We start from the raw sequence: 26,996 nt of genomic DNA, 5'->3' as shown, positions 1-26,996 counted from the left end.
AAAGAAAAACTGCAGGATTTATTTAATAGGATGGCTATCCTCTGTAAATGACTCACTGATTTGCGCTACAGTAGCTATTCAATGAGACCCCCATGTCATTGAGCTTTTTGGGTGCCCAGGACTCTGGATTGTCACTTTTCAAAATATCAAGAATTTGCTAGGATACGCCATCAATGTCTGATGTCAGGATACATGACTGCTACAAAACATGGTTGCTGCTTTGAAGAACTTGCAGCGGACATCTGTATGACATCAGCTAATTGGCGGAAGTTCTAGTTGATGGACCCCGGCAATCATCTGCTCCTCAGGGGAACTTCTTATGAGACAACCCATTGAGGTTCTACCCACAAAATAGCTGCTAGAAGTTGAAAATGAAAAGCAATTGTTGCAGCCACTGAGGGAAACGGCATGTGTGAGTACGTTAAACTATTTATTATTCCTCACAATTATATATAGGGTTTGGATAGAGATTAAAAGGTTATTCCCACAAAGCATGTTATCCCCTATCAATAGCGTAGGTCTAACCACTAAGACCCCCAGCGATCTCAAGGTTAGGGGTCTGCAGTCCAGTCCTGAATGCTTGACCTCCACTCCATTCAATGTCTATGGGACTACCAGAAATAGCCAAGCGCTGTACTTCGCCGTCCCATAGACAATGATTGGAGTGGAGGTCAAGCATTCAGCACAGGGCTGCAGACCCCTGCTCTTGGGATTGTGGACCCCCTGTAATCAGCATGTACAGAGGATACCCTTCTAAATATTGCTAGATGCACATGATAAATCTTACACACTATGTCCTCACATGACTACACCACGAACACCGTGCAGGTCTTTGACAAGACAGATTATGGTCTGATCACTAGGGGGCGCTGACAGGTTCTTTAGAAGGTTGGGTGGTCGCTGTATCTTATGGCTATGGGTTATAGGGACACCGGCCAGGCCTCTGTCTCTCACACGGCACAAGTTCTGTTCTACACTCCGGGAGGAGCAGCAGTACACGGCACTCAACTGCATGTTAAGTCGGTAAGTCACTTCGGAAGAGGCGCACGTCGTTACGTCACGTTCCGCGACATTCAAGGCTCAACCAATCAATCACCTGTGAGATCAATCCATCGTGTCTATACGTAAACCTGCAACCCCAGCTGACCCATACCATAATGGTCCGGTGTGGATATGAACCGAACGCATGAGTCCGTATTCAGAACACGTAGCCGCCTAGGTCGTGAGCTCACGCCGCACACGGAACCAGCAGCTGAAGGGTGAATAGGGAGGTGCGGAAGGGAGGAGCAATCAACGGCAGAGTTCTCGATCCTTTCCTGAGCGTGGCCGGCTAATCCTCAGCGGCAGCCAGACACCGGCGGAGAGTCCGGAGCTCCACACACTTCCAGAACCGTCCGTCCCGCCGCTGCTGCTCGCTTCCATGGACCATTAACTATGACGGACTACGCCGAGGAGCAGCGCAATGAGCTGGAGGCTTTAGAGTCCATTTATGCTGACTCTTTCACCGGTGAGCGGCGAGGTGGTGCGGGGCAGGGGCACTGCGGAGAAAGAACGCTGCCATAGAAGGGCAGGGGCACTACCTGGCATTTCAGGACCGGAGCAGGGGTACAGGTCGTTGTTGGGTGGGTGACACAGCATGTTGGAGCCAGAACACAGGCTAGCATTGTAGAATAGAGGCATAGCCTGGCATTGAGGGTCAGGGGCATAGCCTGGCATTGAGGGTCAGGGGCACAGGCTGGCATTTGAGTCAGGGGCACGGCATGGCATTGCAGGTCAGGGGCACAGGCGGGCAGAGGCATAGCCTGGCATTGAGGGTCAGGGGCACAGGCTGGCATTGTAGAATAGAGGCATAGCCTGGCATTGAGGTTCAGGGGCATCGGCTGCCATTGCAGGGCAAAGGCATAGCCTGGCATTGAGGGTCAGGGGCACAGGCTGGCATTTGAGTCAGGGGCATGGCATTGCAGGGGAGAGGCATAGCCTGTCATTGAGGGTCAGGGGCACAGGCTGGCAGGGCAGAGGCATAGCCTGGCATTGAGGGTCAGGGGCATAGCCTGGCATTGAGGGTCAGGGGCACAGGCTGGCATTGTAGAATAGAGGCATAGCCTGGCATTGAGGTTCAGGGGCACCGGCTGCCATTGCAGGGCAAAGGCATAGCCTGGCATTGAGGGTCAGGGGCACAGGCTGGCATTTGAGTCAGGGGCATGGCATTGCAGGGCAGAGGCATAGCCTGTCATTGAGGGTCAGGGGCACAGGCTGGCAGGGCAGAGGCATAGCCTGGTATTGAGGTTCAGGGGCACCGGCTGCCATTGCAGGGCAAAGGCATAGCCTGGCATTGAGGGTCAGGGGGACAGGCTGGCATTTGAGTCAGGGGCATGGCATTGCAGGGCAGAGGCATAGCCTGGCATTGAGGTTCAGGGGCACCGGCTGCCATTGCAGGGCAGAGGCATAGCCTGGCATTGAGGGTCAGGGGCACAGGCTGGCAGGGCAGAGGCATAGCCTGGCATTGAGGGTCAGGGGCACAGGCTGGCAGGGCAGAGGCATAGACTGGCATTGAGGGTCAGGGGCACAGGCTGGCAGGGCAGAGGCATAGCCTGGCATTGAGGGTCAGGGGCACAGGCTGGCAGGGCAGAGGCATAGCCTGGCATTGAGGGTCAGGGGCACAGGCTGGCAGGGCAGAGGCATAGCCTGGCATTGAGGGTCAGGGGCACAGGCTGGCAGGGCAGAGGCATAGCCTGGCATTGAGGGTCAGGGGCACAGGCTGGCAGGGCAGAGGCATAGCCTGGCATTGAGGGTCAGGGGCACAGGCTGGCAGGGCAGAGGCATAGCCTGGCATTGAGGGTCAGGGGCACAGGCTGGCAGGGCAGAGGCATTGAGGGTCAGGGGCACAGGCTGGCAGGGCAGAGGCATAGCCTGGCATTGAGGGTCAGGGGTGCAGGCTGGCATTGAGGGTCAGAGGCACAGGCTGCCATTGCAGGGCAGAGGCATAGCCTGTCATTGAGGGCGAGGGGCACTAGCTGGCCGGCGGCACAGGCTGGCATCGAGGGTTGGGGGCACAGGCTGGCTTTACAGGGCAGGAGTAGTAGTTCTGAATGCCACCATTTATTTTACTTTATAATGGACTGAAAAATGCGGACAAAAATTAATGTGCGTTGAAATGTTGGTATGAAAAAAAAAAAAAAAAAGTCTCACTTCCACCATTGTTTTTTTTTCATATTTTGGTGATATAAAAAATTCTTAACTTTGTTAATTTTTTTTTTTATTAAAGGATCTAGGTTTAGTCAGTCTTTAATGTAAACAGCTGCTCCAATCACTGGTGTTAAAGCACCACTCCAATGTTTTGGGTTTTTTATTGCACCTCTGAAGTGGTGCTTTAAATGCAAGTCCCTCGCCCCCTGTCTCATACTCACCTTCTGGCGTCTTCATGTGTTTCGTCTGCTGCGAAAAGGGACCGGCCTGCAGCTCCAGTGTATTTAATGGAGCGCACCAGAGGTCACTTTTCGATACAAGTCTATTAGAGCCTCGTTCTGGTTCTCATAGATTTGCATTGAGAGCTTGTGTCTACTGATGGGCAAACCCCTGGATGTTCAGATTTGGCCAAACATTTAAAAAAAAAAAAAAAAGTTCAGTTTGGGTACCAACAGTACCTGAACCAGGACCTCATTCAGATGAATGGGGCCCCAAACATGCGTTGTTTACCATGCTGTCCTCTGCATGACAGCGCAGTAAATACTTCCTCTGATTGGCAGTAAGATTATTAAAAAGCTTACCGCCAGTCACAGAGGCGTTGGGTGATGTGAGAACTACTCCCATGAGCCTACGTCTGCTGTTGCTGATAACAGCGAGAGCAGGCACCGCTGATGGGAGTATTCATCACCCGACGTCTGCGCTATAAATAAATTTAAAAGGAAAAAAAATGATGGCTGTCAGCATTATCATGGCCGGTTATCAAGAACATCTTTTTTTTTTTTCCTCTTTTTTTTTTTTAAATTGTTGAAATAGATAATTTAAAAAAAAAACCACAGCGTTGGGTTCCCCCCCCCCCATTTTTTACAACCAGCCAACCTAAAGCAGACAGCTAGGGGCATCAAAGGGAATGACTTCTCAAACCAAGTACGGGGGCTTGGGGCTTCTTGAAGTGGCCAAAAAGTTCAGTGCACCTTCCCACCAGCTTGCTTGCTTTCTCTCTCTCCACTCACCTTTGGTTTCACAGCTCTGCCTTTGTGGAGTCAGAGAAGGGTGGAGATTGCAGGGAAGAACAAGTAGGTGGGAAGGTGCCCTTATTTGTTTGGCCATGCCAAGCGTGCATGAGCGCCTGTACTTGGTTTGAACAGTCCTTCTGTGCTGTTGGACAGCTAATGGTTGGTTTATAGAGAACAATCAGTGGTGTTGGCGGGGTTATACAGAGCTCAGCGTTCAGACAGCTGTTAGATCTGCCGCAGATAAAATGGATTTTTCTTCCAACTTCTGTACCCAGTAAATTAAGTGGCACATTGTTGGAATCAGGGTCTCTGTCCCTACATCATATTGTTTTTACGATTCATGGCAAAACCTGCTGACAGATTCCCTAAAAGCATTTTTCAATTCATGCCAGCAAAATGGTGTGTTTTGTAAACAATGTTAGTGATGATGATAATAATAATAATATTACTAGGGCATTGCTAAGCCCTATACACATTTAGGTAGCTCCCATGCAATGATCCTGTGAATTTTTCTTAAGCATGTCATTTTCTTTTCTTGCAGTCTTCTCTACATCTCCAGAAAGTTTCTCTATCACTGTGTCATCAGAAGCAGGAGAAGAAGAAGAAAGTACGTTCATGGAAAGCAGAGTGTTGTGTTTGTGTACTTTGTTGTTTTGGAGGATGGGGCATAGTTTAGGTATTTCTTTTCTTTTTACACTCCCTGACAGAGGTCATATCGCTTATCCATGTTATGTAAATAAAAGCTTATGACCTGACGTTAACCCCTTTCTGACATGAGACGTACTATCCCATCCACGGTACCCGGGCCCCTATGACCGGGGACGGGATAGTACGTCTAAGCGATCCGCGGCGCCCCTGGGGGGGGTGCCGCTGATCTCGGCCGGGTGTCGATTGATTATCACAGCTGACACCCAGCACTATCTGTCAGGGGCGGTCATGGACTGCCCCCGGCACATTAACCCCTGGCACACGGCGATCAAACACGATCGCAATGTACCGAGGGTTTAGGGAAGTATCGGCAGGGAGGGGGCTCCCTCCATGCTTCCCTGAGACACCCGGAGCAGCGCAATGTGCTGCGCTGCTCTGGGGGCCTCCTTCCCTGCAGGCCCCTGGAACCAAGCTGGCGGTCGGGGTCTTCGGGGGCCTGCAGGGAGGCGGCTTCCTCAGTGCTATGATTTTTTTAATTGTACAGCTGTACGTTATAAACTTCTGTGAAGCCCTTGGGGGTTCATAGTTCTCACCACACATCTAGATAAGTTCCTTGGGGGGTCTACGTTCCAAAATGGTGTTTTTTGGGGGGGTTTCCACTGTTTTAGCACATCAGTGGCTTTCCAAACGCGACATGGTGTCCGATCTGAATTCCAGCCAATTTTGCAGTGAAAAAGTCAAACGGCTCTCTTTCCCTTCCCCACATATCAGGTATCATCAGCGTACTCAGGACAAATTGCACAATAACTTTTCCTGTCCAATTTCTCCTGTTACCCTTGGTAAAGTAAAAAAAAATTGGACCTGAAGTAATTTTCTTTGTGAAAATAAAGTTAAATGTTCGTTTTTTTTTTAAACATTCAAAAAATTCCTGTGAAGCACCTGAAGGGTTAAAGGGGTTGTCCGGGCTTTTCACATAATCTCAGTACATATCTGGGCTGCAGAATTATGACAATAAGTAATTTACTTTCTGTCACTAGTTTGCACGGTTTTCTAGATATTCTGAACAGAACGTCCAAGGGGAGGTGTGTTACTACAGGCCCTCCCCGTCCACATGAAGAAGCCCTCCTAACTCACTAACAAATCCTCCCCCTCTAGCAGCCTCACTGCAGTGAGCAGACCACCCAGCTGCTCCTCCCCCAGACACACGCTGAACAGTGATCTATGGAAAGTGAAACTAGTGAGGAGGGAAAATCGTCCTGTATTCTGGGACAGGCTGCTCCCATCAGTTTTTGTGTCATTAGAGACACAGTGCTCACACATACACTGCACCAAATCTGCTACTGTGTGAAGACATCAGTGACACAGAGCTGTCTCATTCACACAGCAGAGGCTTTGTCACACGGCAGATTACATCAGTGACTGCCATCCCCTGTGCAGATTAGAAACTGCAGACCCCCATCACTGGCCATCACACAGTCTGTTCTCACTGCTGCCAGCAGCCTGGGACAGTGAGGGAAGGAATTACTGATAATGAGTTATGTATTGTAATCATGGAGTGGCCCAGAATACAGGACGATTTTCCCTCCTCACTAGTTTCACTTTCCATATATCACTGTTCAGCGTGTGTCTGGGGGAGGAGCAGCTGGGTGGTCTGCTCTCTGCAGTGAGGCTGCTAGAAGGGGAGGATTTGTTAGTGTGTGATGAGGGCTTCTTCATGTGGACGGGGAGGGCCTGTAGTAACGGAGGGTGGGGTTGTTGCTATAGAGGGCATGTTTGGAGTAGAGTAGGAGGTTACGACTAGTTCTCATTTCAATGCCATAACACACCCCCCTTGGACGTTCTGTTCAGAATATCTAGAAAACCGTGCAAACTAGTGACAGAAAGTAAATTACTTATTGTCATAATTCTGCAGCCCAGATATGTACTGAGATTATGTGAAAAGCCCAGACAACCCCTTTAATAAACTTCTTAAGGCTATGTGCCCACGTAGCGATTTTTCAAGCGATTTTTTTTTTTTTTTTTTTAATTTTTTCCTTTCCCTCCTGAGCAGAAACGCATGCCCTTGCCAGGGAAATCACACGCGTTTTTGACACGATTGTCAAGCGTTTTGACATGCGGTTTTGCTCATATACTTGATGGTATGCGGAATCGCGGGCGATTTCACAAAATTAATGAACATGCTGCGTTTTTTACCGCTAAGTGATTCCGCAGCGGTAAAAACGCACCATTGGCACAACATGTGCGTTTTCTATTACAAATGCATGGAACGCTTATCTTAAGCGTTTCCGCCGCAGAATCGCGCGTTAAAAAACGCCGCGGAAACGCTTAAAAATCGCTTCGTGGGCACACAGCCTGAATGTGGTTTTGAGCACCTTGAGGGGTGGCGTTTTTAGAATGGTGTCACTTTTGGGTATTTTCTATCATATAGACCCCTCAAAGTGACTTCAAATGTGATGTGGTTCCTAAAATTAAAATGGTGCTGTAAAAATGAGAAATCGCTGGTCAACTTTTAACCCTTATAACTTCCTAACAAAAAAAAATGTTGGTTCCCAAATTGTGCTGATGTAAAGTAAACATGTGGGAAATGTTATTTAAGTTTTTTGTGTGCCATATCTCTGTGATTTAAGGGCATAAAAATTCAAAGTTGGAAAATTGCGAAATTTTCGCCAAATTTCTGTTTTTTTCCACAAATAAACGCAAGTCATATGAATTAAATTTTACCACTAACATGAAGTACAATATGTCACGAGAAAACAATGTTAAATGTCACCTGCTTAACCCAGCAGGAAGTGCGGCGGCGTCTACAAATCACTAAAATTGACAAATCCCCGGGCCCGGATGGGATACACCCCCGAGTACTGCAGGAATTAAGCAGGAATTAAGCACAGTCATAGATAGACCATTATTTTTAATCTTTAAAGATTCCATAATAACAGGGTCTGTACCACAGGACTGGCGTATAGCAAATGTGGTGCCAATATTCAAAAAGGGGACAAAAACTGAACTTGGAAATTATAGGCCAGTAAGTTTAACCTCAACTGTGGGTAAAATCCTGGAGGGTTTTCTAAGAGATACTATACTGGAGTATCTGGAGAAGAATAACCTTATGACCCAATATCAACATGGGTTTACAAGAGACCGTTCCTGTCAGACTAATCTGATAAGCTTTTATGAAGAGGTAAGTTCCGGACTGGACCAAGGGAATGCAGTGGACGTGGTGTACATGGACTTTTCAAAAGCTTTTGATACGGTGCCACACAAAAGGTTGATACATAAAATGAGAACAATGGGGATAGGGGAAAATATGTGTAGGTGGGTTAAGAGCTGGCTCAGGGATAGGAAACAAAGGGTGGTTATTAATGGAGCACACTCGGACTGGGTCACGGTTAGCAGTGGGGTACCACAGGGGTCAGTTTTGGGCCCGCTTCTTTTTAACATATTTATTAATGACCTTGTAGGGGGCATAGAGAGTAGAATTTCAATATTTGCAGATGACACTAAACTCTGCAGGGTAATTAATACAGAGGAGGACAATTTTATATTATAGGAGGATTTATGTAAACTAGAAGCTTGGGCTGATAAATGGCAAATGAGCTTTAATGGGGATAAATGTAAGGTCATGCACATGGGTAATAATAATAATAATAATACATTTTATTTTTATAGCGCCGACATATTCCGCAGCACTTTACATTTCAGAGGGGATTTGTACAGACAATAGACATTACAGCATAACAATAATCACATACAGTAGATTATAACAAATACCAAGAGGAGTGAGGGCCCTGCTCGCAAGCTTACAGTCTATGAGGAAAGAGGTAGACACGAAAGGTGGGTGGTAACAGTTGCCCTGATTGTATGGACCAGCCATAATGTTAAGTGTGTAACAGTACAGACACAGAGGGCTAATGGATGCATAAAGCATGTGGGAACATGATGCTGGGAACCTGGTTATGGTAAAACTTTTGGCTCTGCCACACAGGGATAGGTTAGGTTAATGTGTTGAGGCGATAGGCCAGTCTGAATAAATGCGTTTTCAGGACACGCTTAAAATTGTGGGGATTGGGGACTAATCGTATTGACCTGGGAAGTGCATTCCAAAGAATTGGCGCGGCACGTGTAAAGTCTTGGAGACGGGAGTGGGAGGTTCTGACTATTGAGGATACTAACCTCAGGTCATCAGCAGAACGGAGGGCGTGGGTAGGGTGGTATACTGAAACAAGGGAGGAGATGTAGGGTGGTGCTGAGCCATGGAGGGCTTTGTGGGTGAGGGTAATAAGTTTATACTGAATTCTGGAGTGGATGGGTAGCCAGTGTAATGACTGGCACAAGGTAGAGGCATCGGTGTAACGATTGGTGAGGAATATGATCCTGGCTGCAGCATTCAAGACAGATTGGAGAGGGGAGAGTTTGGTAAGAGGGAGACCGATTAGAAGAGAGTTACAATAGTCGAGACGAGAATGAATAAGAGAAACAGTAAGAGTTTTTGCAGAGTCAAAAGTAAGAAAAGGTCGAATTCTAGAAATGTTTTTGAGGTGCAGATGACAAGAGCGAGCCAGTGATCGAATGTGGGGGGCAAAGGAAAGCTCGGAATCAAGTATGACCCCAAGACAGCGGGCATGTTGCTGGGGAGTAATAGTGGCACCACACACGGAAATGGCAATGTCGGGTGTAGGTACATTAGTAGAATGAATAAGGGTAGAAGGGTAGAATAAGGGTAGAATGAATAAGATGTATAATTATGTGCTTAATTGTAAAACACTGGGCAAAACAGTCACTGAAAAAGACCTGGGTGTATGGGTGGACGACAAACTCACATTTAGTGGCCAGAGTCAGGCAGCTGCTGCAAGGGCAAATGAAATAATGGGATGCATTAAAAGAGGCATAGATGCTCATGAGGAGAACATAATTTTACCTCTATATAAGTCACTAGTGCGACCACACTTAGAATACTGTGTACAGTTCTGGTCTCCGGTGTATAAGAAAGACATAGCTGAACTGGAGCGGGTGCAGAGAAGAGCGACCAAGGTTATTAGAGAACTGGGGGGTCTGCAATACCAAGATCGGTTATTACACTTGGGGTTATTTAGTTTGGAGAATAGAAGGCTTCGGGGTGATCTTATTACAATGTATAAATATATGCGGGGACAGTACAAAGACCTTTCTAATGATCTTTTTACTCTTAGACCTGTGACGGGGACAAGGGGGCATCCTCTACGTCTGGAGGAAAGAAGGTTTAAGCATACTCACAGACGCGGATTCTTTACTGTAAGAGCAGTGAGACTATGGAACTCTCTGCCATATGATGTTGTAATGAGTGATTCCCTACTAAAATTTAAGAAGGGACTGGATGCCTTTCTTGAAAAGTATAATATTAGAGGGTATATACATTAGTTTCCTTAATATTGTGTTGATGCAGGGAGCTACTCTGATTGCCGTATGTGGAGTCGGGAAGGAATTTTTTTCCCCAATGTGAAGCTTACTGTTCGCCACATGGGGTTTTTTTTTGCCTTCCTCTGGATCAACATGTTAGGGCAAGTTAGGATAGGATATGGGTTGAACTAGATGAACTTAGTCTTTCTTCAACCTTAATAATAACTATTATCATATTTCAGCATCGGCCATGGCTGGATTGTAATATTTCATCAATTTTCATTGATGAAATATAACTATCGCTCTGATTGACTGTTTCACTTTTAACAGCCAATCAGAGCGATCGTAGCCTCGTGGGGGTGAAGCCACGCCCCCTTTGGTGAAGAACAAAGCCCCCTGTATCTGCGGGTCGGGTGACCTTTCAGTGACCCCGGTCACCCGACCCGCAGGGGGGCTTAAAGTCATGACGCCACATAGGCGTCACTGGTCAGATTGGGACCAGTTTTCATGACGCCTATGTGGCGTCATTGGTCAGGAAGGGGTTAACGTGCAAACCACCCTTGGGGGTAAAGGGGTTAAATTCATCCATTGGTTCTATAAATTATTATTTTGAAAGCTGAAACACTCTGAAATGTGGTTTCGGTGAAGAAAATAAATTGCCATCAATGCAGAAATATTGATCATTTAATGGACACAGAATGATCAGATTTTGGCAAGACAAAAGTTTTGTCGCCTGGTCATATAATGCACCCAATCCTAGTTTACATCCTCACCTGTGCTCGGTAAATGATCGGTTAATTGGTGGGTGTGTATAAAAAGAAACCCAGCACCCCAGACCTTCACTTGAGCTGCAACTTGAGTTCTGACAACATGCCAAATATCCACCCTGCGACCAAAGCCTGGATTATCAATAGGCTGAAGACCAGATCCACTCCAGAGGTGGCTGGCACCTTTAATGTGTCTCATCGTCAAGTACAAAGAATTAAAAAAAAATTTGAAGAGACTGGAGATGTTTGACAAGCCCAGGTCCGGCAGACCACACAAGGCAACTGCTCAGGAGGAACGTTTGTTGGTTAGAAAATCCAAAGCAAGCCCCTCTTCCACTGCAGCAGAGCTCCAACAGGCCTGGTCACCTCAAGTCCCTGTGTCAACTAGAACTAGTTTGTAGGATTCTGTCTCTAAATGGCCTCCATGGTCAAATCAGTGCCCAGAAGCCAGCACTAAACAAAAGGCAAATAAAAAACGGTGTGGCATTTGCAAAGTCCCACAACCTGCTAAACAGATGGACGCTGGACAAGTGGCAGAAGGTGGATTTCTCTGATGAATCTTCAGTAGAATTACAATTACTGCAGGAGATCTACTGGAGCACGTATGGATCCAAAATGCACCCAGAAAATAGTTAAATTTGGTGGTGGAAAGATCATGGTCTGGGGTTACATTCAGTATGGGGGTGTGTGAAACATTTGCAAAGTGGAAGGCAATATCAATAGCCTAAAATATCAAGAAGTATTAGCTACCTCGTATATTCCAAATCATAAAAGGGGTCAAATTCTGCAGCAGGATGGTGCTCCATCTCATACATCCATCTCTACAACAAAGTTCCTCCAGGCAAAAAAGATCAAGGTGCTCAAGGACCGCCCAGCCCAGTCACCAGACATGAACATCATTGAGCATGTTTGGGGTAGGATGAAAGAGGAAGCTTGGAAGACAAAACCAAAGAAACTAGATGAACTCTGGGAGGCATGTAAGACGGCATTCTTTGCTATTCCTGATGAGTGCTGGCTGGAGATCAAAGAACATGTCCTACTGTTTTAGCAGAAAGAAATGAAGCACAGAAGTATTTCTGCACAGGTATTAGATTGTAGATCTGGGAAAATGTATGTTATTTTAACTAGAGTTTGCTACTTTGATCCGTGAGAAAATAAATGCTGAAAACTCCAATGCACGATTTCGCATACAGATCTGTACTATTCACCTTTACTGTACTCTGCACACCTCTATACAGAGCTTTTTGGTGACATACCATAGCTCACCATTAATACACTCCCTGACAGAAGTTATGTCACTTATCCATGTTATGTAAATAAAAGCTTATAACCTGACGTTACATTCATCCATTGGTTGTATAAATTATTCTTTTGAAAGCTGAAACTCTCCGAAATGAAAATAAATTGCCATCAATGCAGAAATATTGATCATTTAATGGACACAGAATGGTCAGATTTTGGCAAGACAAAAGTTTTGTCGGCCACAGAAAGTAATGTGATATTCAAACAAGTAACTTAAAATACAAATATATGTTGCATAACATTGGTGAATGAAGTTGTGGTGCTATTAGTCATATTTAATATTTTGTGTGACTTCCATGAGCTTGAAGAACTGCATCCATGCGGTTCAACAATGATTCATACAATTTATTAATTTATTAGGTTTATTTTCACTTTCATTATGGCGCTCACTTTTGGCTACTTAGGATCTCGTCTATTACATGGAGTGAGCGACCTATATGGATTAATTGTCTGTTTATCCTGAGGTTATGGTGATCTATACTTATTTATATGTCTGTATTAGTATTATAGCCAGTTAGGTCTTCCAGATCCAGCACCTTTTTGTTGCTTTACCCATGTAGTTTTGGATGTGACACAACTTATTGCCACCCCATTTCCCTCCCTATCATCTGTCGTATAATGTATTAATCTATCAATATTAATAAATTTATATTTTATTACTTATTATTTGGACCTTTTTTGTCGCCTTTTTTTGGAGCTTTTGCTCACGTTACGTTCACCTATGTGTAGCTGACTTCTAAAGTAGAGGGAACTGCATAAAAATTGCAATTCTCTGTCTGAGATCTGGCTATTGGCACTTTTTTCTTTTTTACCTGTCATCAGCAATTCTGGTATAACCTTATTTGTCCTCATCCATAAAATACCTGACTCTTAGGTGCATTTGCCATTTTGCTGTCAGTGCAGTAACAACATATCTGAACGCCACAATCACGCTAATAAAACCCATTGGACAATGAGTATTAAATAAATGTATAGAACAAAAATAATTCAATATTTTTTGTGAAGCGATGCCACGTGGATCTCATACTGCTCAAAACTTAGTATATAGAGCTCCACCAGCTGCAAACTTTGTTTGCAATAGAAGAGGAAGCAAAATTGGTAACATTGCAGGATTCCCTATAGCTTCCCTCTGCTAAATCAGCTTTATGGTCATCACAATCTCACCATATGCTTTGTTTTACAGATGTACAAGTAACGCTGAAGTTTACTTATGTGGAGTCCTATCCAGATGAAGCTCCTCTCTATGAAATTGTTTCCCAAGAGAACCTTGAAGATAGTGATGCTTCTGCTGTCTTGGCCTTATTAGCGGAGCAGGTCAGTTCTACACTTTACCTTAAATGGAACCTGTCACCTCCAGAACAACACTTCACTTGCAGATGCTGTGTTAATCTGCAGGTAAATGGCTTTTAAATCATCTGTTTAGTCTGTCGGGCTTACTGGCAGCTCAAAGGGAGAAAATGCAGTTATATTCTTCCTGCAGCCGCTGGCTTCCAGTCATTGGGGCTGTAACAGTCACTGCTCTCTACCATTGAGCATGTTGTTATCACTCCCTTACACGTTGACAGCCAGCTCGTCAACGTGTGTGTGTACATAGCAAGTCTGTCAATCAGTGTGCTGGTGAGTGATTACAGCGCTCTGTCTATAGTGAGTGCGCTGCATAGACAGGTATCTCCATGATCTGCTGGAGAACAAATCTGCTGGATTTTAAATCACTTTTGTCGCTTAAAGTATTCAGAATTTGCCAGTTTGTCCTTTGACTACGTTCTTGACAGTATTGTAAACGTTGGTGGATTTGGTGTAAAACTCCTAAAGTCGCAAAATGTTTGTGCAACTGCGCGTTGTGCCACAACTTTGCATTATTTGCAACAATTTCAATTCAATTTTCTGGCACAAACTGTTTGAATAAAGCCCTATTGGCAAGTCAGGCAAGTGGTTTATATCACCATATATCGCACATAAACAGCACATGGATTCATTATAGCCAGTGAGTGGACATGACTTGATTTTTCACATTGACCAATGGTCTTCGTGGGGAAAAAATGCAACGTGCACTATTCTAGTCCAATTTATAGACCAGACAATTGCAGTTACACAGCAGGCAGCCCCTGCACTTGTCTACTTTGTGGATAGCCAGTGCCACACAAAGCTGGCCACAGGCTGCAGATGAGACTGGCCTGAGATTTAGTATAGCCATCTGGACACTGCCTAAGTCTCATTTGATGAGTGATTTGATAACTTTTTGTTTTTATGAGTTGAATACAATTCGAATCAAACATAAGTAACCCTCTAATATTTTGTAGGCTCAGGAGAACCTGGGAATGGTGATGATTTTCACTCTAGTGTCTGCTGCCCAAGATAAACTAAATGAAATTATAGACCAAATAAAAAACCGGAGAGAAGAGGAAAAAATACAGAAGGAAAAGGAGGTGGAAGAAGCAGAAAAGGTAACTTGCTATAGAAAAGTACTGCTCAGTGAATGTCAGTGATTATGTCCAAACAGTTGTGGCCAAAAGTTTTGAGACCGCCAGAAATTTTGGTATTCAGAAAGTTTGTTGTGTCAATGTTTAGCTCTTTTAGCCAGATATTTCTTGGTAAAAGTCAAGAGTTAAGTTACAATGGAAAGTATTTAGAATCGTTGCTCCCTCTCTGCCCATATGCCATTGTCACCAGCTGGGTGTTTGGGTGTTCCTTAGGTCCTGGGTTGAGGTGGTCGGCTGGCATGTTTCAGGATGTTATATCGTGACTTGTATGTGTTTAGGTGATGCATAGACTACATTGTTTATGTAAACCTGATAATTCTCCTAGAAACGTTTCCATGGGACTCCAGTTACAATTGAAAACTTCCTTAATTGGAAAGCCAAATTTGATGCAGATATGGTAGAGCTGAGACGAAAAAGACAAAAGGAAGAGGAGCAAGCGGGAAAAAGTAAATTGACTGGTAAGTGTCCTGTCACTTAGGTTGTATCCTTCATTATTCATTTGGAGAACATGCCATACACATATGTGGTGTTGTGTTGCAATGTGCAGTCATCCTTAATCACAATTTAAAGGGGGAAGGCATGACAACTCCCTTAAACTATTTTTGCATTCTGATTTGTGTTATTGTCCTGGAAGTGTGTCCACAGGTGTGGATGGGGCTTAGGCTGGGTTCACATTGCGTTAAGGGGGTGTGTTTAACGCATCCATTACATAGCGGCATTAACGCTATGTAACGGATGTGTTAACGCACCCATAGACTGCTATAGATGAGCGCATGTCATAATCATCATGCTTTAGCGATGTGCCGTCATTCTGTGACGAACCCTCGGACGCGGTCTGCAGCGCCCGAGGGTCCGTCACTGCGCAGATGAAGCATTAATGCTTCGTACAGCCGTGGCCAATTAACCTTTGCGACCTTTGAAGTATGTTTAGACGTCAAAGGTCCTGGGGGGGGCTTTAACGTGGACTTGCATGCCAAGCCCCACATCTTCAACCGCACATGACTGATATAATCAGTCATCATGTGCCGTTAACGGCTTCGGGAGGAGTGGTGCTTTGCCTGCGGCTGTTACACACTAATTCTTGCTGTCAAACTTTGCTGTTAAAAGCACTTGCTTGCTGATTAAACCCTTTCTGATATCTTGCGTAATAATCCCTCCATGTTCCCTGGGCCTATTTGACCAGGGATAGATTATTACATCATTGCAGTCGCCCCCGCACATCGCCGGTGGGTGTTGACTGATTCTGACAGCTGACACCAGGCACTCCCGACGCTTTAACCTTCAAAATGCTGCGATCGAAAGCGATCACAGCATTTCGGGAGCCGGCAGAGAGCTGACAGACCCTCTGCCTTTTGGATGTCAGACCTCACGGCGTGACACGGGGTCCCGATCATTGCCATAGTGACCCGTTCTCCTGGTCACCAAAGCTAGGAAACTTGCTGATCATGCACACTGCATGATCAGCAAGTTTCCCTGTCACTGCAGAGCTGACACTTTGCATTGTGTGGGGATGCTCCTGCATCCTCATGCTGTACAAGCGATCAGCCTGCAAAAAATGATAGTCCCTTAGTGAGACAAAGTAAAAAAAAAAAGGTTGTTTGGTTTTAAAAAAAAAAAAAAAAAAAAAAAAATCAATTTTCTTTTAAATAATTGTTTTTGTATTTTTACAGCCACAAATGGGGTAGTGCCGCGTTCTGTAGAAAATGTGGGACAAATTTTGGTGCCATTTTTACCCACTTTTTGTGTGAAAATATAAAATCTGTGGCTAAAACAAAATTTTGTTGGTAAAAATGTAGTAATTTTTCTTCACTGCCCAATAGTATAAATTCTGTGACCCACCCATGGTGTCAGTATGATCACTGCACCCCTAGATGAATTCAGAGGTGTAGTTTGTAAAATGGGGTTACTTATGAGTTCTGCTGTTCTGGCAACCTCAAACCATTCCAGCAAAATCTGAACTCCAATCTAGCGCCGCCTCCTCCCTTCTGAGCTTTTCACAGTGCCTCAAAAGTAGTATTCCCCCACATATGGGATATCGGGGTACTCAAGAGAAATTGCACAACAAATTATGTGGTGCAATTTTTCCTGTTGTCCTTACGAAAATGCAAAATTTTGTGCTAAAAACATTTGTGGGGAAACGGACTTGAAATGTCCCTAAAAAAAAAAAAAAATGGTTTTGTAAATTTTGTTAAAATTGAGAAATCGCTGGTCAAACTTTATCCCTTATAACTTCCTAAGAAAACTAAAATTTGGTTGCAAAATTGTGCTGATGTAATGTAAACGTGTGGGAAATGTTACTTATGAAGTATTTTGACCCGGTCATTAACATGCAAACCACCCTCGGGGGTAAAGGGGTTAAATCAGATGTCAAGTGTGAGGAAATGTGCGGCTTAGTGTCAATAGGCAGGGACACTGCATATGACGAACATGTGCTGATGGTGATGAGAGAAAAAAAAAAAAAAAACTATACATGTTTGGTACCTACCATATATACTCGTGTATAAGCCGAGATTTTCAGCCCATTTTTTGGGGCTGAAAGTCCCCCTCTCGGCTTATACACGAGTTATATACCTGGGGGTCGGTGGGGGAGCGGGGGTGTCAGAGATCATACTAACCCCCCCCCGGCCCGGTCTCTGCAACCCCCCCCCTTTTCTCCACTGTCTCCCTGCCTTCAGCGGTCACGTGATACCGCTCATTACACTCATGAATATGCACATATTCATGAGTGTAATGAGCGGTATCACGTGACCGCTGAAGGCAGGAAGGGAGACCGTGGAGAAGTGGGGCTGCAGAGACCACTCCTGGAGGGGTTAAGTATAGCGATATTCACCTGTCCGGGGTCCATCGCTGCTCACCGCTGTCTGCTCTGCTGAGAACTGTCAATGACGTTTAGGCAACAGGGGGCGCGGTGACGTGGTTGCTGCGCCCTCTGCGAACAGTCACTGACACAGAAAGCGGCAGACAGCGGTGAGCAGCAATGGACCCCGGACAGGTGAATATCTCAGGTGCCGGGTCCTGAGCAGGAGAGGGGAGTATGGCTTTTTTTTTTTTTTTGCAGCAGCATATGGGGGCATAATATATGGAGCATCTTATGGGGGCATAGTCTATGGAGCAGCATATGGGGGCATATTCTATGGGGCAGCATATGGGGGCATAATCTATGGAGCAGCATATGGGGGCATTATTAATCTTTTGTGCAGCATTATATGGGGTGTATTTTGTATGGAACATCTTATGGGGCCAACATGAACTGTATGGAGCATTATATGGGGCTCCTGATTCAATATGGATATTCAAAAACATTTAACCTACTGATGTCTCAATTAATTTTACTTTTATTGCTATCTATTTTTATTTTTGAAATTTACCAGTAGCTGCTGCAACTTCCACCCTAGGCTTATACGCGAGTCAGTAAGTTTTCCCAGTTTTTTGCGGGCAAAATTAGGGGGGTCGGCTTATATTGATTATAGTATAACAAAGTAGTGACGAGCAAAATACATGTATAGGGTGGAACAAGTGATATTAGTAGACAAGTGTCAAATACTACCCATACACATGTATGTAAAAGACCATATCAGAACCAACTGCACATATACAGTACAGACCAAAAGTTTGGACACACATCATTCAAAGAGTTTTCTTTATTTTCATGACTATGAAAACTGTAGATTCACTCTGAAGGCGTCAAAACTATGAATTAACACATGTGGAATTATATAATTAACAAAAAAGTGTGAAACAACTGAAAAATATGTCTTATATTCTTGGTTCTTCAAAGTAGACACCTTTTGCTTTGATTACTGCTTTGCACGCTCTTGGCATTCTCTTGATGAGCTTCAAGAGGTAGTCACTGGAAATGGTTTTCACTTCACAGGTGTGCCCTGTCAGGTGTAATAAGTGGGATTTCTTGCCTTATAAATGGGGTTGGGACCATCAGTTGTGTTGTGCAGAAGTCTGGTGGATGCACAGCTGATAATCCTACTGAATAGACTGTTAGCTGCTTTTTTCTTGCCATAATACAAATTCTAAGTAAAGAAAAACGAGTGGCCATCATTACTTTAAGAAATGAAGGTCAGTCAGTCCGAAAAATTGGGAAAACTTTGAAAGTGTCCCCAAGCGCAGTGGCAAAAACCATCAAGCGCTACAAAGAAACTGGCTCACATTAGGACCGCCCCAGGAAAGGAAGACCAAGAGTCACCTCTGCTGCGGAGGATAAGTTCATCCGAGTCACAAGCCTCAGAAATCGCAGGTTAACAGCAGCTCAGATTAGAGACCAGGTCAATGCCACAGAGTTCTAGCAGCAGACACATCTCTACAACAACTGTTTAGAGGACACTTTGTGCAGCAGGCCTTCATGGTAAAATAGCTGCTAGGAAACCACTGCTAAGGACAGGCAACAAGCAGAAGAGACTTGTTTGGGCTAAAGAACACAAGGAATGGACATTAGACCTGTGGAAATCTGTGCTTTGGTCTGATGAGTCAAAATTTGAGTTCTTTTGGTTGTTTTAACACTCTTTTGTTAATTATATAATTCCACATGTGTTAATTCATAGTTTTGATGCCTTCAGAGTGAATCTACAGTTTTCACAGTCGTGAAAATAAAGAAAACTTTGAATGAGAAGGTGTGTCCAAACTTTTGGTCTGTACTGTAAATACCAATCCACAATAAGCAGTCATACAGTCCAATATATGAAACAAGCTTTATTAAATACAAAATGTACAATGTAATAGGTACAGGGGCAGTGGAGGGAAATGCATGCACACTCCTATAGCCAATACATGAAAAAGGGTCTAGAGGGACCAATCATCACCCTCGCATAATAGTTATTACATTAAAGATATAATTCCATTGCATCACCTGGCTCATATAACTAAACAAGTGCTACACAGATCAATAGTATGTATCACACATAGTGGCCATAAGATGAAAGGTAAGTACCTTACAAATGCAAGAAGATGGAGGTCCATCAGCCCACCCCGACATGCGTTTCAGAGTAAAAACTCCTTCCTCAGGGGTCGCCAGCGGACCACCCATATTCTCTGATCATTGAATCCAGGTAATTATTTTGACGGGATATGTATGTGGCTTTACTCTTATGTGTAGGGCTACCAGCTTCACTATAAGCTCCAAGGCTTTCTTTTTTTTTTTTTTATTCCTTTGGGAAATTGTATGGATTGCCATTAGATTTGTAAATATACCTAGTTGGACCTGATTGCATTTATAAATATTGCCTTTTTTTGCAAAAATATTATATTGATCATGTTTTTGGTCACTAAAAATGTGTATATCTTTCTACCAGTAAATAATTTCTTTTCCTGGAATTTTTCAGTGTAAGTCAATGGTTTGGTGCCCTCTACTGGGTATTTCCAGCAAATATTGTCTTGTACCTATATTTTAAAGTACCATATATACTCGAGTATAAGCCGAGATTTCTTTATCGCTTCATTGGGGGACACAGATTACCATGGGTGTATGCTGCTGCTAGGAGGCTGACACTATGCAAAATAAGAAAATTAGCTCCTCCCCGGCAGTATACACCCACCGACAGGCACCAAGTACCTCAGTTTGTGCTTAGTGTCTGTAGGAGGCGGACCGGGATCTCCCCAGATCCCCAGTTAACCATTCCTTTTTCCCTTTTAGGTTTTTAGTTGTGTGTATTAACCTTTTCCATTTATTTTCCAGATACAGTGTCGGGAAACAGGGTGTAAATTCTCACCCTGCCTTCCCATATCAGGCGGCTGAGCGAGCAATGTGGTGTCGTCCACATCGCAACTCTCAGGCCTACAGGCAGGACCCTTTCCCTATCACCTTTGGGTGCTACGGGCTGATGACAGGTGGCTGGTCCTAGCCAATTCCCCTCCTCACCCCTCTCCCGGGAAAGGACTGAGAGGATGACGGTGGTCACAGGCGGTGACCTCCCCCCGTCTAGCAAGGGGTTGACGCCGTCTTCTGCACTGCTCGGACACTCTGCAAGGGAATCCGATCCCTGAAGCGGACAGTCCCCATCCCCCTTCGGTCCTGCATGAGGGTCCTGGGGAAGATGATAGCCTCCATGGAAGCCGTTCCCTTTGCCCAATTCCACACTCGTCCCCTTCAGCTGTTCCTCCTGTCAGCCTGGGGCAAGACTTCGGTCTCTCTAGACCTCCCCATTCTCCTACTTCTCAGTGTGAGGCAATCCCTGACTTGGTGGACAATACCTTCTTCAGTCCTGCAGGGGAGGTCCTTTCTCCCTCTCCAGTGGCAAGTCATCACCACCGATGCCAGTCTTCTCGGGTGGGGAGCAGTTTTCCATCGGAAAGCTGCCCAAGGGTGCTGGAACGCCCAAGAGACTCTTCTCCCCATCAACCTTCTGGAAATCAGAGCGATCTTCCTTGCTCTCCTCAGCTGGCAGCCTCCTCGCGGGCAAACCAGTCCGCATCCAATCAGACAACGCCACGGCTACGGCGTACATAAACCACCAGGGCTGTACTCGCAGCAAACAAGTAATGGCAGAAGTAGCAAAGATACTGCGGTGGGCCGAGCGTTAAGTTCCGGCAATCTCCGCCGTTCACATTCCAGGGGTGGAAAATTGGGCAGCCGACTTCCTAAGTCGTGAGGGCCTAGCATCAGGCGAATGGTCTCTCCACCCCACGATCTTCAGTCAGATAAGCCAGCGTTGGGGCACTCCGGATGTCGACCTCATGGCGTCTCGGATGAACCACAAAGTTCCCCGCTTCGTGGCCAGGTCCAGGGACTCTCTGGCCGTCGGTTGCGACGCCCTGGAAATCCCGTGGTCCCCGTTCCGACTCCCTTACTTGTTTCCTCCCCTTGCCTTGATCCCAAGGGTGGTCAAGAAGATAAAATCAGAAGGCATCCCGGTAATTCTTGTAGCTCCAGACTGGCCAAGACGACCTTGGTATGCGGAGCTGGTGAACATGCTCGCGGACGTTCCCTGGAGGCTTCCAGACCGTCCAGATCTTCTATCTCAAGGCCCCCTTTACCACCAGAGTTCTCAGTCTCTGAGTTTAATGGCATGGCTGTTGAGGCTGCGATTCTGAGTGAATCAGGTTTTTCCAACCAGGTCATTCAGACCATGATCAGGGCTAGAAAACCAGCCTCCTCCCGCCATTACCATAGGTACTGGAAGGCTTTTTTCCGTTGGTGCGACCACAACAATGTTTTTCCAATGTCGTTCTCCATTCCATCCATACTTGGCTTCCTTCAATCCGGCCTAGATGCAGGCCTGTCCCTCAGTACTTTCAAAGGCCAAGTCTCGGCTCTGTCGATTCTTTTCCAGAGGGATCTGGTTCCCTTGCCGCAAGTTAAGACCTTTCTCCAGGGAGTCGCCCATGTGGCCGCTCCTCATCATTCTTCGATAGATCCGTGGGATCTTAAGCTCGTTCTCGGTGCTCTTCAGAGTGCGCCTTTCGAGCCTATTCAGGCCATTCCTCTTTCTCTTCTCTCATGGAAGGTAACTTTTTTGATTGCCATTACATCCATTAGGAGAGTTTCTGAGCTGGCGGCTTTATCCTGTCGTTCCCCTTACCTAATCCTCCATCAGGATAAGGTTGCTCTCAGGCCCGTCCCCTCCTTCCTTCCCAAAGTGGTATCTTCTTTCCACATTAATGAGGACATCGTCCTACCCTCCTTTTGTCCTTTGCCTGTTCACCCGCTGGAAAAGTTGCTCCACAAACTGGATGTGGTGAGGGCCTTGCGTGTCTATCTTTCCAGGACCGCTTCTCTTCGTCAGTCCGATTCCCTGCTTGTCATCTCTGAAGGTCGCCGGAAAGGGCTCCCGGCATCCAAATCCACAATCGCTCGCTGGATTCGTTCTACTATACTGGAAGCTTGCCCCCTCCGGGAGTGAGAGCCCACTCCACCCGTGCGGTAGGGGCTTCTTGGGCTGTCCGACACCAGGCTTCGGCATTACAGCTTTGCAAGGCCGCGACCTGGTTGTCCTTACACACTTTTGCGAGGTTCTACAAGGTTCATACCCAGGCCTCGTCTGATGCAGGCTTGGGTAGGAAGGTTCTGCAGGCGGCGGTAGCACACCGGCTGACCTAAGTCCTTTTCTTCATGTTCCCTAAGGCCTTTTCCCACCCTTGGGACTGCTTTGGGACGTCCCATGGTAACTTGTCCCCCAATGAAGCAATAAAGAAAGAGGGATTTTTGGTACTTACTGTAAAATCTCTTTCTTGGAGCCTTCATTGGGAGACACAGCTCCCTCCCTTTTTCAGTTGTACTGTGTTGGGTCTACGAGCCCCTTGTTGGGTTGGTACATATTGTTATTGTTGCTTCTCTTACTGCTTTTTTCACCAACGGAGGTACTTGGTGTCTGTCGGTGAGTGTATACTGCCGGGGAGGAGCTAATTTTCTTATTTTCCATAGTGTCAGCCTCCTAGCAGCAGCATACACCCATGGTAATCTGTGTCCCCCAATGAAGGCTCCAAGAAAGAGATTTTACAGTAAGTACCAAAAATCCCTCTTTTCAGCCCATTTTTTGGGGCTGAAAGTCCCCCTCTTGGCTTAGACTCGAGTCATTTACGGGGGTCAACGGGGGAGCGGGGTGTCAGAGACCATACTCAACCCCTCCTGGTGCACGGTCTCTGCAGCCCCTCTCCTCGTCTCAGCACCGCAGCTCTTCCTGCATTCAGCAGTCATGTGGTACCGCTCATTAAAGTCATGAATATGCACATATTCATGACTTTAATGAGTGGTACCACGTGACCACTGAAACCTGGAAGACCTGCGGCGCCAAGACCATTCGAGAAGAGGGGCTGCAGAGACCGTGCGCCAGGAGGGGGTGAGTATGACGGGGGGAGCCATATTCGCCTGTCTGTTCCATCGCTGCGGCCGCTCTGTCCTCCGCATCCTCTGTGACGTTCAGCAGAGGGCATTGAATGTCACTGCAGAGACCCAGGAGACAGAGTGATGCGCAGCGATGGAGCAGGGACCGGTAAATATCGCCAGTGCCAGGGGCCTGAGCTAGTGGTGACACCGGCACCTGGCCCCCAGCGACGAGAGGGGAGTATGTCATTTTTTTATTTTATTTTATTTTTTTTTAATTGCAGCAGCAATATATGGAGCATCTTCTTGGGCCACCATTAACCCTTGTGCAGCAATATATCGGGGTATTTATCTATGGAGCATCTTCTTGGGCCACCATTAACCCTTGTGCAGCATTTTATGGGGGGTATATATGAAAGATCTTCTTGTGCAGCATTTTATGGGGGTATTTATCTTTTATTTTCAAATCTATGGTTTTCTTCATGTTGTCTGCTGCTTAATTGTGGCAGGACTTCTTGTGGTTGATACCTGCTGAAACATGTAGGCAAGTTCATGGGCACCTGTGTTTGTTTTTTTTTTTTTTACATTTATTCCATCATGGCTTAAAATAAGGCAAGTCTAAGGCTTTGTGCCCACGTAGCGTTTTAAAACGCTCACTAAAAACAAGTGTGAGCAGCTTTTTACTATTGAGGCTGCCTATGCGGCATCAATAGTAAAAGATAGAATGTTAAAATGCTAAAAATAAAAATAAAAAAATCGGGGTATATTTACCTTCCGGCGTCCCGCGCTGCCATCCCGGGCCTCAGCGTTCCTAGTAATGCCTTGCGAGACCTGTGATGACGTCGTCTCGCGTTGCTATAGCGATCTCGCGAGACCACGTCATTACAGGGCCTTGCCGCAAGGCATTACTGGGAACGCTTAGGCCGGGAATGCAGCGCGGGACACCGGAAGGTAAATATACCCCGATTTTTATTTTTTATTCTTTTTTTTACAGGGGTATGGTACCCAGGGCCTGGAGGACAGTCTCCTCTCCTCCACACCGTGGGTACCAGCCGCACAAGAGACGCTTAACTTCCCGCATGGTGGACATAGCCACATGCGGGAAGTAAGCGATTCTCATGCATTCCTATGGGTGCGGAATCGCGGCAATTCTTTGCGATTCCGCACAAAAGAATGAGCATGCTGCGATTTTTTTTTTTTTTCCGCGATGCGATTCCACCGCAGAAAAAAGCGCAGCACTAGCACAGCATGTGCGGAATGCCATAGGAATGCATGGGGGGGCGTTCTGTACACGATTTTTAAACGTTTTCGCGCCGAAAATCGCGGCAAAAAACGCTTAAAAATCGCTACGTGGGCACACAGCCTTATGGGAGTTTCACTGCAGTGCTGTACTTTTTCTTTTTTACTTTGGGATGTCTGGTAATATTTTTACTAATATTGGAAAGTACAGTCACATGTCCATGTGTGGGAATTGACATTTTGTATGTAACTGCATTATCAATATTTTGTAGGTTACCGCTCCTGTGTTCTACTCATTAACTATTTCTAACCCAAGTTTTTTTGTGTCTTGCAGGAAAGCAGCTATTTGAGAGAGATCATAACCTGGACACCTCTGACATCAAATTTCTGGAAGAAGGCAAGTTATGAATGTTACCAATTAGCTTGACATATATATATATACTTCTATTATACCAAACCTTTACATGAATGTAGTGCTAGTCCCGGAGAGAGCTTGGTAATAAGTAATTCTGTGAATAATGGCTAGTAAAATATATTAATTTAAAGGGCTTGACCGCTTTAAAAAGTGTCTGCAGTCACTCTGATTGCAGTTTGCTGAAATGTGAGTCCCTACTATTTCCCGTGCAGATGGGTGGTCGTGTGTGCACGAATACGATTTCCATTATTGCAGTTACTTGCTGACTGCACTCACCCTGCTTTTCTCAATAGATCAGCATTGTGAGAAGTGCTGGAGTCTAGTTAGCATGTGACCACAAATATGAAAGTTGCATACGTCTTTCATGTGATCGTCCTCTAACTTGGGAAATACAGTGTCAGCATTGCATAGTGACCGCAGACTTTTCTTCTGACATCGGACAACCTCTTTAATCCCTTCCTAATATTGGATATATGGGTTTGTTCAATGTCAGGTCTTCAGATTTGATGCAGCTGTCATCTGCCTCTCAAAGCACTGTTAATCCCTTAAGCATCATTGTCAATCTCTGACTGCGGCATTTAAAGCGTGGGAACCAGGGGGATGTGCGCCATGCCATTTAATGCTCCCATCGCACTCTCATCTGCAATGTGAACGTCGGGTGTCGATAGGTTTCCATTTCAACCAGGGAACCAGTGAACGTCATCGTGCTTGCCATGGCTGCACTCCTGTGAAGACTAGACTCATGATTTATACCATATACTCCTATATTATAGTATCACAGTATAATATCCACGATCAGATGATTACAGGTTCAAGATTCCTGAGGGGGCTATAGATTAAGATAAATGAAGAAAAATGTTTTTAAAAATACAGAAAAAAAATTTAATGTCCCTCCCCCTCTCTCCCAACCCCATCAAAAATAAAGTAAAAAAGAGAAACGTGGTTTTGCTTTGTCCCTAATAAATCTAAATATAAAATGAATTAAAGGAGACCTGTCAGCTGATTTATGCTGTCCAAATAATAGGCAGTATAAATCAGCGTCTTGATGTTTTTTTCTAAAACGTTCTCTGGAGCATTTCAGAGCAGAATATACCTGGCTACAATCGTGCAGCCAGACTCTGATTTATACAGCCTATTATTTGGGCAGCATGAATCGGCTGACAGAATCCCAATAACCGGATTTTCTATTGATTTTATTTCTTTTTACAAATTATTTTTGATAAAGTTTGGTATCTCCATAATTGTACTGGCCTGGATAATCCTACTGCCAGGTAGTTTTTTTTAAACACCATGAGCGCAGTAATATAGACTTGGGAATCTTTTTTTTTTTTGTTTTTGTTTTTTCTTTGCGCTATGTTACCGCAGTTGAATATTTTAAATAACTTTTTTCCTTAATTTTATTTGGCCCAAAATGTGATTGAGAAACCAATGTGTAAAGAAGCGTCCATTGGTGTCTTAGAGCATGCTTAGATTAGAAGAAGGTGGTAGCAGCAAGTTTTTACTTATTGTAGATGAATAACTGTTTCCTCTTTGCCTTGCAGCTGGTAACAGCGTTGAAGTGGATGAGTCTCTATTCCAAGAATTGGATGATTTAGAACTCGATGACGAAGAGGATTTAGACTACAACCCTATTGATGTAGAAAGTGACTGATTACCTTGGACTTATCTTTCTTCACAAAGTCACAGTATCTGTGACTAATAAGTGTTCATCCACTGCTGTTCATTTTTTAAGTCCTATTTTAATTATCAGGAGATTTCTCTTCTGAACACTTCAAAGATCACACAGAATAAAGTGACTTAAAATCA

General features: G+C 45.1%; 1 protein-coding gene across 2 annotated transcripts; it reads left to right on the top strand.

Annotated features, from left to right (window-relative positions):
• Positions 1-1,005: 1,005 nt before the first annotated feature.
• RWDD1 (RWD domain containing 1) lies at positions 1,006-26,996 on the top strand. 2 transcript variants are annotated; one of them, XM_073575968.1, is made up of 7 exons: positions 1,006-1,023; positions 4,741-4,806; positions 13,473-13,603; positions 14,590-14,733; positions 15,095-15,227; positions 25,110-25,172; positions 26,732-26,996. In XM_073575968.1, the coding sequence occupies exons 4-7, from the start codon at positions 14,608-14,610 to the stop codon at positions 26,839-26,841; spliced, it is 432 nt and encodes a 143-aa protein (XP_073432069.1). In that variant the 5' UTR covers positions 1,006-1,023; positions 4,741-4,806; positions 13,473-13,603; positions 14,590-14,607; the 3' UTR covers positions 26,842-26,996. The 2 variants fall into 2 exon arrangements, with proteins under 2 accessions (XP_073432069.1, XP_073432068.1); XM_073575967.1 differs by lacking the exon at positions 1,006-1,023 and adding an exon at positions 1,130-1,507.

Source organism: Dendrobates tinctorius, unplaced genomic scaffold (genome assembly GCF_039654945.1).
Source record: "Dendrobates tinctorius isolate UK_male_01 unplaced genomic scaffold, ASM3965494v1 ptg000046l, whole genome shotgun sequence".
NCBI lineage: Eukaryota > Metazoa > Chordata > Amphibia > Anura > Dendrobatidae > Dendrobates > Dendrobates tinctorius.
Note: the sequence above shows the minus strand (reverse complement) of the source record. Positions and strands in the feature narration are given on the sequence as shown.

What these genes read in the sequence shown, in the direction of transcription:
- RWDD1 (XM_073575967.1), top strand. Translation starts at nt 1,435, where the DNA reads ATGACGGACTACGCCGAGGAGCAGCGCAATGAGCTGGAGGCTTTAGAG. An exon ending in TGGCCTTATTAGCGGAGCAG is followed by an intron (nt 13,604 to 14,589) that starts GTCAGTTCTACA and finishes AATATTTTGTAG; the next exon opens with GCTCAGGAGAACCTGGGAAT. An exon ending in GGGAAAAAGTAAATTGACTG is followed by an intron (nt 15,228 to 25,109) that starts GTAAGTGTCCTG and finishes TGTGTCTTGCAG; the next exon opens with GAAAGCAGCTATTTGAGAGA.